This window comes from Rhamphochromis longiceps, linkage group LG11 (genome assembly GCF_057381845.1).
Source record: "Rhamphochromis longiceps isolate RC_006_pf linkage group LG11, R_longiceps_female_GT1.1, whole genome shotgun sequence".
Lineage (NCBI taxonomy): Eukaryota > Metazoa > Chordata > Actinopteri > Cichliformes > Cichlidae > Rhamphochromis > Rhamphochromis longiceps.
Window position 1 is genome coordinate 23,090,573 of NC_140567.1, and position 13,220 is coordinate 23,103,792.

Sequence of the window (13,220 nt, forward strand, 5' to 3'; positions counted from 1 at the left end):
TATATTACAATATGTACGATATATTCTTATCACATTTCCTCAGTACTTGGTCCTTCCTTGCTTTCTTTTCTAATACAGTAAATGCAAAACATGATTATTGCAAAATAAAATCTGTTCGCTACACATGTACAGATTTTTTATGCGAAGGAAAAGGACATTAAAGATCATTTCAACAGAAGAATATCTACATTTAATGTGTTAAACTGATAGAGACAGCTCGAGGACATGGCACTCTAGCTGTACTGTTGATAGTGAGCGGCTAACACAATAGCTGAAAAGAAATTACCCCAGCCCCTATGGGTCTTTTTCACCTGTAGTGCTGTGTTGCCAATTAAATTAATACGATAACCCAAGTGGTGTGAGAGGAAGTGAGAAGATCAGCAGGGAGCTGCGAAACGAGCTGAAGACAAAGAAGTGGTACAGTTTCCTGTTCTCCTCCTTCGCTCTCAGTCCTCCTGGCTGCCGGTTAGATGTCCTCACATCGTAGTTTTAATTACTGTTACTGAAGTTTCACACAGACTGCGCAGTTCAAATCTGCCTGATTATTGTGTGTAGAAATGTTGAAATAACTCAAATGTTGCGTATTGGAACCCACCCGTGTCTTTCTCCCCCCTTCTCTCCTCGCAGTTTATTTCCTGGGCACCTTCCCCTTTCAATCAATGTGGTTCCCTGCTGAATACGGCCACTAGCATTAGATTTCATTTAGATCTCATTTACAACGCAGATGGAATGGCGCTAGCTGCTCCCCGTGCAACCGTGCGATTACTGAAGGCTTTCAGTGGGAGGACGCTCATTTTCCCACCCTGTTGGCTCAGATTACTGCATCCGATGATCAGCTCTGGCCATTAGTAGAAAAATCTGTAGCGTGTTCTTGTTAATGGGGCTTGTTGTAGCAATTACTATTCCTATGAGCACAGTGTGTTTAAGGTACTTGGCATCAGAAGACAGCACAGTTACAGATCAACGTTTTCATACCTGCAGTTTGTAAATTTTGTAAATTCTCCCTATGCTGTGGTTTCTTTTTGAGGAAAAAAGGTAGCAGGTAATTATGATGTGCCACTGCAAGGGATGTGTGAAAGTTCAGCCCACTGGGTGTTAAGATATAGCTGGCAAAGCAGAGGTGAGAGGAAAGTCAGGTGTTTAGGACGGCAGTTTGTGAGCCCTGCTACATTACAGCACACCTGGCTACAGGAGCTCAAACTCCAGGTCACCCGGTAGTTGCATCGAGGCCAAGAGCCCGTGCTCATCACAAATAAACTTATTTCGGATTGTTGTGAGGACCTTTTTTCTAAAAAAAAAAAAAAGAAAAAAAAAAGCGGGGGGTCTATCTGTACGTGAATGATCACACCTCTCCAATCGAACTGCCCCAAAAGTGAAAAACAACTGTTTTAGCTGGACTTAGGTGTGAAAGTACCTGTCACTGTTTTTTAGGTCAATTTGTAGAAAGAGTTGTGAGACAGTTTGCACTCAACCAGTTTAAACGATCTCTATCTGGCAAGCTTACACGTTTGCTGTAACGTGCAAACCTATTTGTGCATTTTTGTGGTGTATGGGAGAGCTGAATAACACAATTGCAACCTTTAAACACGCCTTAAATATTTGGTTTACAAAGCTAAGATTACACGAGAAAAACAGAAGCGAGATGGTCGAGTGCATTCTGGAGCAAAGTGTAACAAATAAGTAAATATTTAAAATGTGTTTTATTTATTATTTGCCCAATAACATGAATAACTCGAGCTTACCATTTATCCCTTCCAAATGTCACTGCTAATGATTCTGTTTACTTGCAGTTAAACTCCTGGAAAGCGTAATTATTTGCATACATGCATGCGGTCTGCTGTCAGTTTCTTTTGAATTTCTTCAGCAATCTAACAGCTGTTTGTTTGTGGCGTTTGTTTGGACAGCCAGTGTTTGTTTAGCTAACGTTCCCTCTTTATTTTTAAGTAACCTGCCTCTGATTTAGCATGTCAAACTCTGTTTACTAGTCGCGGCGAGAGCTGCGCGGCTTTTGCAGACAGTTGACTATTGTCTTCGGAGGCTCTGCGAGATGTTTGTTAAATAAAGACTATGATGAAAGACGTGTGTATGAACCAGTCAGGCGGGATCTGATGAAAGGCGCTCTTGTAACAGTCTCGGTCACAGTTTTTGTGTGTTTGTTTTTTTTCTAACCTGCGTCTCTGAAGCCTCAGTACTATGTAAAAATGCAGTACTAAATCACTGCAGTGCCCCTTTAATGAGGGCTTTCTGATGCAAGAGCGCCACAAATTATAAGCTCTGAGAAGACTCAACACATCTCACAGTGTCAACAAAGTCACTCTTAAATTATTTATGCCAGGACGTTTCTACTGAATTGCATAATGCTGTAAAAGTTCTTTTTAAATTACTCAGTATTCATAAAATACAGAATAAGGTCAGATTTATACTCCCACAGTAACATAATGTAGTATAAAATGTGTATAAAAGAGGATTTAGCTCACACACTCCTTCACAAATACAGATTAGACAGACGTAATCCAGTCTAAGCTACAGCACTGTGCAAAAGCTACTCTTATTTTCTTATATTTTAGAATAAAATGCCTTTATTTTTGATTATATGGGAGTACAATGAAATTTGAAGCCTGTCTCTGAGTGCTACAGATGTATAGATTGCCGTTTGGACCTTGATTGTAGACCTGCTCGAGTGAAGGTAGCTGGTTGTCCTCTATGTTGATTTAATGACTCTCTGAACAGCTTTCTTGTCAGCCTCGGTGCAGCTGGCATACCACACCAAGATGCCAGGCTAAGTATACTCCACCGAGCTGTGGTAGAAGGACACAAGCAGCTGTTTGAGCAGGTTTGCTCTTTGCAGTGTTTCTAAGAAGTCAAATGGCTTCTGTGTCTTCTTCACGCGAGAGGTTGTGTTTAGAGTCCGTGTGAGATGAGTGTGCCGAGGATTTTAAAGCTGGGCACTCTCTCTACAATGTTTCCACTTATGCAAAGCGGAGCAGGTTCCTCTTCACGTCTCCTGAAGCTGACGATCAACTCTATATTTGGCTTCCAAGGAGACTTTCTTGCAGTTTTTAAAAAGCGGCCGTGAGCAATGGTTCTCCAGGCTTCCTGAAAGTCTTTCAAAGTTTTTCTTTGGGCATTGGCTGATTTTTCACTAATTTTCAGTACAGTCTTTCTGTCTGAGGGAAATGTCAGATGATTTTTTTGTTAAGTCCTTTATCACTGAGCTATTAATCACTCAATTTATTTATTTAACTCAAGGGATGAACCAGTATTGTGTGTTGGCACATCTTTAGACTCTTTATTATTAGCAGCCTGTAGCAAAAACACACGATTTCCTTTCATTTCTTTATCTGAGTCTATGAAAAATGTCAAAGATAATATAGTTTGACAGAATAAAATATCTCTTTCGGGTGTGTAGTGCTTTCTGTAAAAAAAACTGAGGAAACTGGACAAGTGGTGGACAAACAAGTGACAGCTCTAAAATAGTATCTACACCAGCATCCGGAAATCATGCAAAGACCTGACACAGGAAAGATGCATCTAGATATTCAGCTGTTCCATCTACTGTACTGAAGCTTCATCAGAAATGGCCTCAGTGGAAGAGTGGCTGTAATGAAGCCACTCTTAAAGAAGCTTATGGAAGGGAAACAGGGAGAAAAGGCCAAATTACACAAAAATGGGAGCAACAGGTCTGATGGAGTGATGAATCCAAATGAGAAATTTCTGATTCTGATTTGATTTAAATTAAATACCATCTGCAAAGCATCTGATTGGCACGAGAATGATCCCAAACACACTGCCTGTGCTGCAAACACACACCTAAATAGAAAAACACACAGTGGAACACCATCAATTATGGATTGGCCTCACCAGAGCCCAGCCCTCAACATTATTGAAGCAGTGTGGGATCATCTTGACAGAGAACAGAAGAAAAGGCAGCCAACATCCAAGGAAGAGTTTTGAATGTCCTTCAAGAAGCCTGGAAAACTATTCCTGAAGAAATGACAGGAAAGCTTGTCTCAGAGAATTCAGGCTGTGTAGAAGTATAAAGGTGGTGATTTTCAAGCTCATTAGAACTGTAAAAACGTTGTTTTTGCCTAATATACTATATTTCCATTTCAGTTTACACATGTTTCAAAAATGTCTTGGCAAGTTTCCCAGGAAATATGATGGGTGGCTCAAGACTTTTGCACAACACTGCATTTCGTGACTTCCAGATTTATAGACACTTACAGCTGTCTGAGCTTAATTATTAGATAGATGCTACTTGCTTTTTGTGCACTGTAATATGTACATGCAGACGTTTGTATGTTTAGCTCAGCCCAGCATGTCAGAAGGTCACAATGCACCTCACATGACCTTTGCACAAACAACTTGTACGCCAATAATTATACGGTTATTAACAGCAGTGGCAGACTATGAGTGTCTGTGTGTCTCTGTGTAATGGGGCGATTAGCAGAGCCTCACTTTGGAACCAGTTGTACGAGATGCTCTGCCGTCTGCTGTTGGTGTCTACAAAACCACATTCCTCTGTCAGTCAGCACCAAAACAACAGTTTGAAGCCGCACAGTGTCCTGACCCCTCAGCTGCATACTCAGTTACACCACGGTCAAAGCATTTAACCTGAGCTCCGCTGCTGCATGGACCTCATTAGACTGGCTGGCAAAGCATACCAGAGAAGCCCATCTCTAAAACCAGGTGTCAGAGAGTCATTACTCTCCTGTCTGACCCACGGAGCAGCTGGAAATATTCTGGAGATAGATACAGCGACGAGTGGAAACACTGAGAGCAGCCCTGCTTTATTTCAATGCCATCAGACCGTAAACACAATAGTTGCTAATCAGCATCAGGGACCTTCTGTACAGACAGAAAATTGTGCTCCTGTCTGGTCTCCAGTCTTATTAATCAAATGACTACAGAGGGAGTGTCTGCCCCTGCGTGTGTCTCATAGGTGCAGGCTTGTAGCAAACTGTCTGCTCGGTCATGTGTTTCTCACTTTGACTAGACATCAAAGTTTGGTGTGTTGCCCTCAAGAAACCTATTTTTAGCCTGTTTCCAGGTGTAAGTGCAGGGGTATTGGGGCTATTACAGTGCATACAGTAGATTTATGTCTCAGGTATGATGGGCAATGTGTCACCTTATTAGAACAATGAATGCTGTCTGGTAACAGCTGCAGTCTTTGTGTTGTTTTTAGTGCAGACTGACCATATTTCAGTGGGAGTAAGACTGAAAGCTGCTTTTTGTTCTCTTGGGCTGTCATCATTTTTTTTGTCACATTTGAGAAAAAGTTGTGCTGTGAAACCAGATTATAGCACATTTAGGAAGCCAGATAAACGCTTTTAAATGTTCCACTGAAGGATGAGCCGAGTTTTATTTATAGAGAACGCTTCAAAGCAGCAAAAAAGTGTTGCAGAAGTATGCCACCAAAACACAGGGAAAAAAGACAACTGGGCAATAGATAATCTAAAGAGTAATCGCTTTATTACATTGCCTACCCAATTACATACGGGTCTCAATTCTGTCAGACAGGTAGGTCTTAAGCGAGGATTTAGAGGGGAAAAATGTAGGACAGATCTGATATGAACGGGTAGTCTGTTCCGATGCTTAGAGGTGCCAGCTGAAAAAGTACAAAACCTCTTTGTTTGTAACTTGGACTTGAAACCACCTGGAGCATCTGGTCAGATGATCTAAGACAGGGATGGGCAACATGTCGTCTGAGACAAAGAGCCAGACTTTGAACAACAACATAATGCAGACTTATGCTTTGTGGATTGCGTAAGCATGGTATTCTTGTTTCAAAAATCAAGATATTTCTTTAGGACTTGTGACTGTTTTGTGTCAGTGGAGTGTACTGTAAAACAAAGTGCTCCATTTGAAGCCAGCTGTAGTCCTGGTACAGAGGCCAGGTAACAAGAGATAGCAGTTAGCTGAAATAACAATGCTTGTTTAAAACTAAAAACACACCAACAGAAATCCTGAAAGGCTCAGTGTGTTTGGGTACTGCACCCTGTGATACTTTGCTATACAGAATAACACATCCCAGCCACGTCACCTGAGGGGGAAAAAGTGCCTAAATTTTGTACCCCGAAGTTTAGCTGAAGTCTCAATTAGTAGAGGCTCTTGCTAATATTTTATATTATCTGTTATTTTAGTGTATTATTGTGTACTCCAGCCACTTGGTATTACTGGGTTGAACCTCTTTTGCCTAGAGAGCATCTATTTAACAAGGCACTGACATTTATTCATGATGCGAATCTCCTGTTCCACCACATCTCAAAGGGGCTCTACTGTATTGAGATGGATTTCAGGTTATGATTTTGGGGTCCTTTGAGTACAATAAACTCCTTTTCATGTTCATTAAACCAGTTTGAGATGATTTGATCTCTCTGACGTGGCATATTATCCTGTTGGAAGCAGCCATCAGAAGATATGTACAGTGTGGTCATAAAGGGATTGTCAGGCCAGCAGCAATGTTTAGGATCGCTGTGGTGTTTAAATGATGCTCATTTGATGTTAAGGAGCCCAAAATGTACAAAGAAACTACCTAATACTACTTGACCATGTCTAATGTTCCTAAATGCATTTGAATTGTTGTCATGTGATTGGTTGATTAGATATTATTATTAGATTAGATATTTGCATGAACAAATTGCTGAACATTTGTACCTAATAAAGTGGCATGTGGTTATAGTGGTGATACATCGGAAAGTTGGAAAAAACTGTCCTTAACATGGTCTAAGATCAGACATAGAAATTTTGCAGCTAATATAAGGAGCGCTGCCGATGTTAAAGACGGCGTCTGAATGACCAAATAATAAAACCTTGGATTAAAAGTACAGAAAAATTCTCAGCTGACATGATTATAATTAAGATCTCTCTGTCTCTCTCCTGTTGTTGTTGCGTTCTAATAGTTTCTCATTCTCTTTTATTTTTCAAGCTGAATTTAATCCTGTTATTCCCAAGCTGGAGAAGAGCGTCAGTGGAAGCAGCCCATCCAGGGATCGCCTTCTTCTCACCGTGACGATGCTCTTTTTGGCCGCTTTCTGCATCTCCTAGCAACGGCCATCCCATTAGCGTCACCATGCCAACTAGCCTTGGGAAGGTGTACAATATCGGAGGAGAGGATAGGAGAGGAGAGGCAAATAGAGCAGAAAGCAAGACGAGCAAGACTTTGAAATTAGAGTTTGGAAGAATCACAATGTGTGTGTGTGGGGGGGGAGTGCGTGTGTCTTTGTGTGCATGTGTGTGTCTGTGTGTGTACAGCTGTGTGTTTGAGGGAGTGTGGTTTTGGCAGAGTACAGGCACCTTCAGACACTTGGTGACACAGACTGAACCATATCTGGCATTAAAGTCAGCCTGTGCCCACAGGTGCAGGTGGGGGTAGACTGTTTGTGAGTGTGTGTTTTTCTGTTTCTGTGTGCGTGTGTGTGAATGTGTGTGTGTGTGCATGAGCAGGCCAAATGTTGAGCTTGTTGAATCCTGCACACCACACAAAGCATTTATTCCACAGGTGAGGTGGAGCTCAAATCCTAATAAAAAGATGAAATCCAACCACCAAACTGAAACCTATTTGAAGACTTTCCCTTGGATCTGATTGGCTGTAAGAATCCTTAAGTCTAGTTGCCATAGTTTCTTGCAACAAATAGAACTGAAATGAACTGATTCATATAGATTTCAGCGGTACTGAACTGAAATTGCCTTTTTGTTGTTCTTGTTGTTGTTTATCTTGATACTGGGAGCTTTTCCCAGCACACAGAGGAAAAAAAAAAATGGAGCCAGCTGATGAACTATGTTGGCCCCATGTAGTCAAAGTAGCCGGTAGTTCATACACAGATAGACCCTGGGACTCCAGACCACCAGTGTTTCAGTTGCCATTTCCACTATGCTGTGTCATTCTGTGTTCACCATCAGCGCTCAGAAGGCAAAAGGACAGAAAGGGGTCATGGGAAAATACAAAGCATTTAAATGTCGACTCACCATTTTGAGGAAAAGATAGAAGAGGGGGAAAGGAACCTGAATATGTGGCATTGACAGACAGTGCAAGGGTTTGTGGACGTTAGAAGTTGCTGTGCTACTTTTCTGTCTTTTCCTTGAAGTACTCAGTTCGTCCTCTGCCAGCTCCGAGGTTAATGAAGCACACGATGGCCATCGAGCAGCCATGGATACACTCAGCAATACTACGCTCCTCACAAGCGACTGCAAGCTGTTCAGAGGAGAGGAAGGGGAGCCCGGAGGAGGGGACGAGAGAGGAGGAGCAGTCACTCACACGAGCATCAATAAATAGGTCCTGTCCAAGCCATGTTGGTTTAGCGGCCTGCTCTACCAACCCTGTTCTCTGTACGCCCATATGTCAGTTGCCACATTTTTGCGTTTCTGTTTGAGTGTGTTTTATGCGTGCCCGAGTGGGGAAAAAACAAAACCATCTCGAGTGTGCTGTTTGTCTGTGTTTGAGAGTGAGAGAGAGACTATTTTAAAAGGTACTAACAGCCTAAAAAAATACATACATCCACATACTGTACATCTTATAAGTATGAAAACGCAAAAAAGAAAAAAAAAATCAAAACACGACTAAAGCAGCAAGTTATACATACAAACCAAGTGCTTTGGTGGGGAGGTACAGCAGTCCAAAACTCAAACAAATGTACCAGTTGGTTGCTTCAGAATAGCGTTTCCATAGCAACTAGCACCTTATTCACCATGGTTACCCTACCCTGCCAACAGATGGACTCTACTAGGGCATGGCTTACCATAGTAGCTGATAACAATGATGAAGGTGATGTTGATTATAATGATAATAAAGAGGATGATGACGATGGACTGTGAGCTGGCCGTTAGTCGATAAGGACTGACGCCACGCGGCTCGCCCACCGGTACGTGAGGCGTTCAAGTACTCGTGTAAATGTCACAACAGAACAGAATGGAATTCTAATGTATTGAAATCTGACAAGGTGAAATGTGATGTAAGCATTTTTACAAACTTGAAGCTCAGTTTTCTTTGCGGTTGTTTTCCTTTCCTTTCTTTTTTTAATTTTCAGTTTTCTTGAGTTTGCTGTGGTACATAACTGCTTATGTTGAGATGGGAAGACGGGTTTTAAAAGTTTGAAAATTGGGTTGGGTTAAGCTTTATGTAAACCTGGGCTGCACTCTGTGATTCTCTTCAACTCGTTCAACTTTAAGGTAAAGTCATGCTGCATACTATGTTTTTAACAACAACACTGGCGCGTCGCTTTATTTCCTTTAGAAGACGCTCCGGTGACTATATACATGAGTTAGGAGATAATTAGGAGCATTAGTGAACTCGTGAGAACGTTTTTAAATGTAATCTCTGGCTCTGGGGTATAGACTGTAAATAAAAGATGGGCACAGCAACAGTGACATCACATATTGGTTTGTGAAGTCCAGTTTTGAAGCCATTATTTTAGCCTTTTGCCAACACTGCAAGCACAGGAAAGAGGTACAGTTCAGTGGCTTAACAGACAACTACTGGCTACAGCTTCCTGGCAGTCCACATGCCTAATTATGATAACTTTAACCTTTAGAAAAGTTAAACGGATAAGTAAACTAAGCTGAACTTTAGCCTTGAAATTTTAAATAGATGTCTTGTTTAATCAGTAAGGGCCATGACATTTGACAAATATAGGCTTGTACAAGACATGACTTCTGAGAGGAGTTACAGAGTTGCATCATGGGAATTGTAAGATCAAGTATTTTTGAGTTGAGGATTTTATAGTGTGGACAGAAAGTTGGTATTTGTTATCTGTTTTAGCTGTTCTCGTTTTCATTTTGGCCATGTGCTTTTATCTTAAAGAAATCCCAGATTTATAAAAGGGAAGTACTAAAGTGATAACCTTTTAAAATAAACTATGTCTGTTTGCTATTAATTGTATATAGATAGCATATGTTTCACTGAGGCAGAGATATATTTTGAACCTTTTTAAAGGTGTAATTTTTACCTATTTTGGCCTTTTTGGAGACCTAAATGGGTTAAAATGATCAACATGTCTAGTAAGAAAAACTGAAAAGAATGCAAGTAAGTCTAATGAAATGTCACCCTGACAAGAGATTGTGCCTGTGGAAATAAACAAACAATTAAAAGACCATGTGTGATCCAGCCCCAGGTGTACATATAGCTCATGGTGGGAGGGTGAAGGAGGAAAGGTTTGGGTTCGGGTGTCCAATGGGAGAATTGAAGAGTTTGAAAGGTTAAATCACTCTTCAAGAAGTTGCACTTAAGAACTCAGACACGCGGGCGAGAAAACATGTATGTGTGTTCATGGGTGCGTTCGTGTGTGCAAATTATTGAGAGAGAGCGAGTGAGTGAGCGAGCGACAGACTCTTTGTTTCTGATCTTTCCATGTGTGCGTATGAATGAGAAAATGTGACTGATTGTTGTCTGGCAAAACAATAAAAGCATTTACTAGTGTTGGAAACAACAATTACAATCATGTTTACCTTCGACTGGAATGACTTTAAATGAACTTGAAAATAAACTGTAAACTGAACGAACCATAACAGAGGTTATAACAATGATCATGATAACAAAATAATAAGCTTACAAATGTTACTTTTAACAAGACGTGTGTTCGCCTCTTTATTTGCTTCCCCCTGTTAATCTCCCTCACCCTCCCTGCTCTCTAAGTCTTTGAGGATCTAAAAAAAACAAAATAAGCATGGAGCTAATCCAAGACAACAGATGGAGGGGTTGCAGAAAAAAGGTTTTACCTGGTATACTCAGTTCTCTGTAGATAATGTTGTTTGGGAGCTCACAGATGTGATTTTCCATATCAAAGTTGGTGTGGCAAGGCTCTCCCTCTGCAGTAATACCTTTACACACTCCGATTAGGAGAGATAAGCACTTCAATCACCAACCCAACATTTGAATGACAATGGGACAGGGCAGCAGTGTGTACCTGTACGTCTGGACCGGCTGATGGAGGGATAATGCTGCTCCTGATGTCAGAGTGCAGCAAAGCTTAAAGGCTGTGATGTTATGCAACAGGTTTCTGTCATATAGGTAGAGGTAACATATTCACCACTGAGTGACAGGACAGCACAAGGGTTGAGATAAACAGATAGAGTTGGGGTATAGAAGGAGATGGAGATGTGAAATGCAGAGTTAGACATTTAGAAAGATGAGATTATACAGAAAGTCAAAGTGTGGATATTTACAGTCATTTGAAAAGGACACTGCTCAAAGGACTATATGCAGTCCTAAAGCTAAGTATAGTCAAATGCACTTAAGTGATGATTAGCAAGTTTTGGCAATTTGCAGGGCTGGAGCATTCAGGGGGTTCTTAACATAATGTCACAGATTAGTAGGCAGAGGACTCACTCGCAGGACTCTGAAGTTTAGAGAGAAGGTGAGGGTTTATTTGCAATGTGACACCAAGTGAGAATATATACATATATGGAACAGATAACACGGGGCTCCAGGGGGTAGAGCGGGGTCCGAAGGGAAGGTCCAAGACGGGGGTACACACACGCTCTTCTTCCACTTGATCCGTAACTCAAAAATGTCCACACTAAGAAGCTAACGCTCACTCACACACATCCACAGAAATCCAGATGGCAGGGAAGACGGGCAGGGAGTCTAGAAGGCCTGTACACAGAGGAAAAAAAACAAAGTCAGGAGGAAACTCTAGGGGATCAAAGGAACACTTTCATAGGCTAGGCTACACTGACACTTGGTAGTGTGACGATCCAGCGAGGAAGCAGCCTCTCTTGCCATCTTAAGTAGTCTGCCAGGATCAGTGTGAATGAGCCACAGGTGTGTGTTCAGGGTGGGTTCAGAGGCGGGGAACAAAGGTCCAGTTCCGCCCTGGTGGGAGAGGTTAAGACAAAAAATACACACACCACGACCTCTCCAGATCTTGAGAACCATGACACATAATGCCACAATCTTCCCAACAGTGGATGTCCTCTCAAATTTACCACAAGATCAGACTGCAATGTTCAAGAGATGTTTTGTTTAAATTCAAGAGCTACATCTCAGACACAACAAGGCTCAGCCAGCATGTTACCTGATTAAGTTCATGACAGTACAGTTAGAAAAGAACTGAACAGGTGTGGCTTGTTTGGAAGTTTTGCTGTGAGAAAGCCTCTTCTTTCTAAAAGAACGTGTCAACACGGCTTTGGTTTTGAAAGCTGTATCTGAACAAACCACAGGACTTCTAAGATGTTTCGCCATAATGACTAGTTTAGAGAAATCCACACACATATCAGCACAAACACATCATACTAACTGTTAAGCACGGGATTGGTGGTGGAGGGCTTGTCGTGCAGGCACAGGACCTGGGCATCTTACAGTCATTAAGTCGACCATGAACCGTACTGTATGCCAAAGTATTCTAGAGTCAAATGTGAGGCCATCTGTCTAACAGCTAAAGCTTGGCTGAAATTGTGTCATGCATTAGGACAATGACCCCAAGCACAGCAGCAAATTCACAACAGAATGGCTGAAAAAGAAAAGAATCAAGATGGTGCAATGGCCTAGTCAAAGTCCAGACTTCAACCTGATTGAAATGCTGTGGCAGGACTCAAAGAGAGGTGTGCGTGCAAATTAACTGAAGCAACAATGTAAAGAAAAGACGGACAAAATTCCTACACCATGACGTGAGAAACCGATAAACTCATAGAGAAAAGTCCTTCAAGTCATTGCTGCTAAAGGTGGTTCTACAAGCTATTGAATCATAGGGTGTTCTTAGTTTTCCACAGGACTTCAGAGACCTGTGGAACTTTTCTAATGACTTTCACATGACTGTACACCAATCCGGTATGACATTATAACCACTGACAGGTAAAGTAAATAACACTGATTATCTTTTCATCATGGCACGTGTTGGTGGGTGGGATGCATCATGGAGCAAGTGAAGATTTTGTCCTTAAAGTTGATGTGTTAGAAGCAGGAAAAATTGGCAAGTGTAAGAATTTAAGTAAGTTTGACAAAATTTAATGGCTGGACAACCGAGTCAGAGCATTTCCCAAACTGCAGCTCTTGTGGGCTGTCCCTCGCCTGCTATGGTCAGTATCTATCACAAGTGAACAATGGTGAAACAGCGTCATCGGCGTCCGACTCATTGATGCAAGGGGGTAAAGGCCGGCCTCTGAGGTCTTATCCAACAGGTGAGCTACTATAGTTAAAACTGCCAGAAACATTCATGCTGGTTCTCATAGAAAGGTGTTACAATATACAGTGCATCACAGTGTGTTGCTTATGCAGAGCAGTGAGG

The 13,220-nt window shown here is 41.6% G+C and overlaps 1 protein-coding gene across 2 annotated transcripts in view; it reads left to right on the top strand.

Annotated features, from left to right (window-relative positions):
- The window catches only part of efna3b (ephrin-A3b), a 75,258-nt gene extending 65,970 nt beyond the window's left edge, over positions 1–9,288 (top strand). For both annotated transcript variants that reach the window (XM_085423004.1, XM_085423005.1), the window contains one exon: positions 6,929–9,288. In XM_085423004.1, the coding sequence (XP_085279130.1) occupies positions 6,929–7,047 (119 nt within the window). In that variant the 3' untranslated portion in view covers positions 7,048–9,288. The remainder of the gene's footprint in view (positions 1–6,928) is intronic.
- Positions 9,289–13,220: the final 3,932 nt, after the last annotated feature.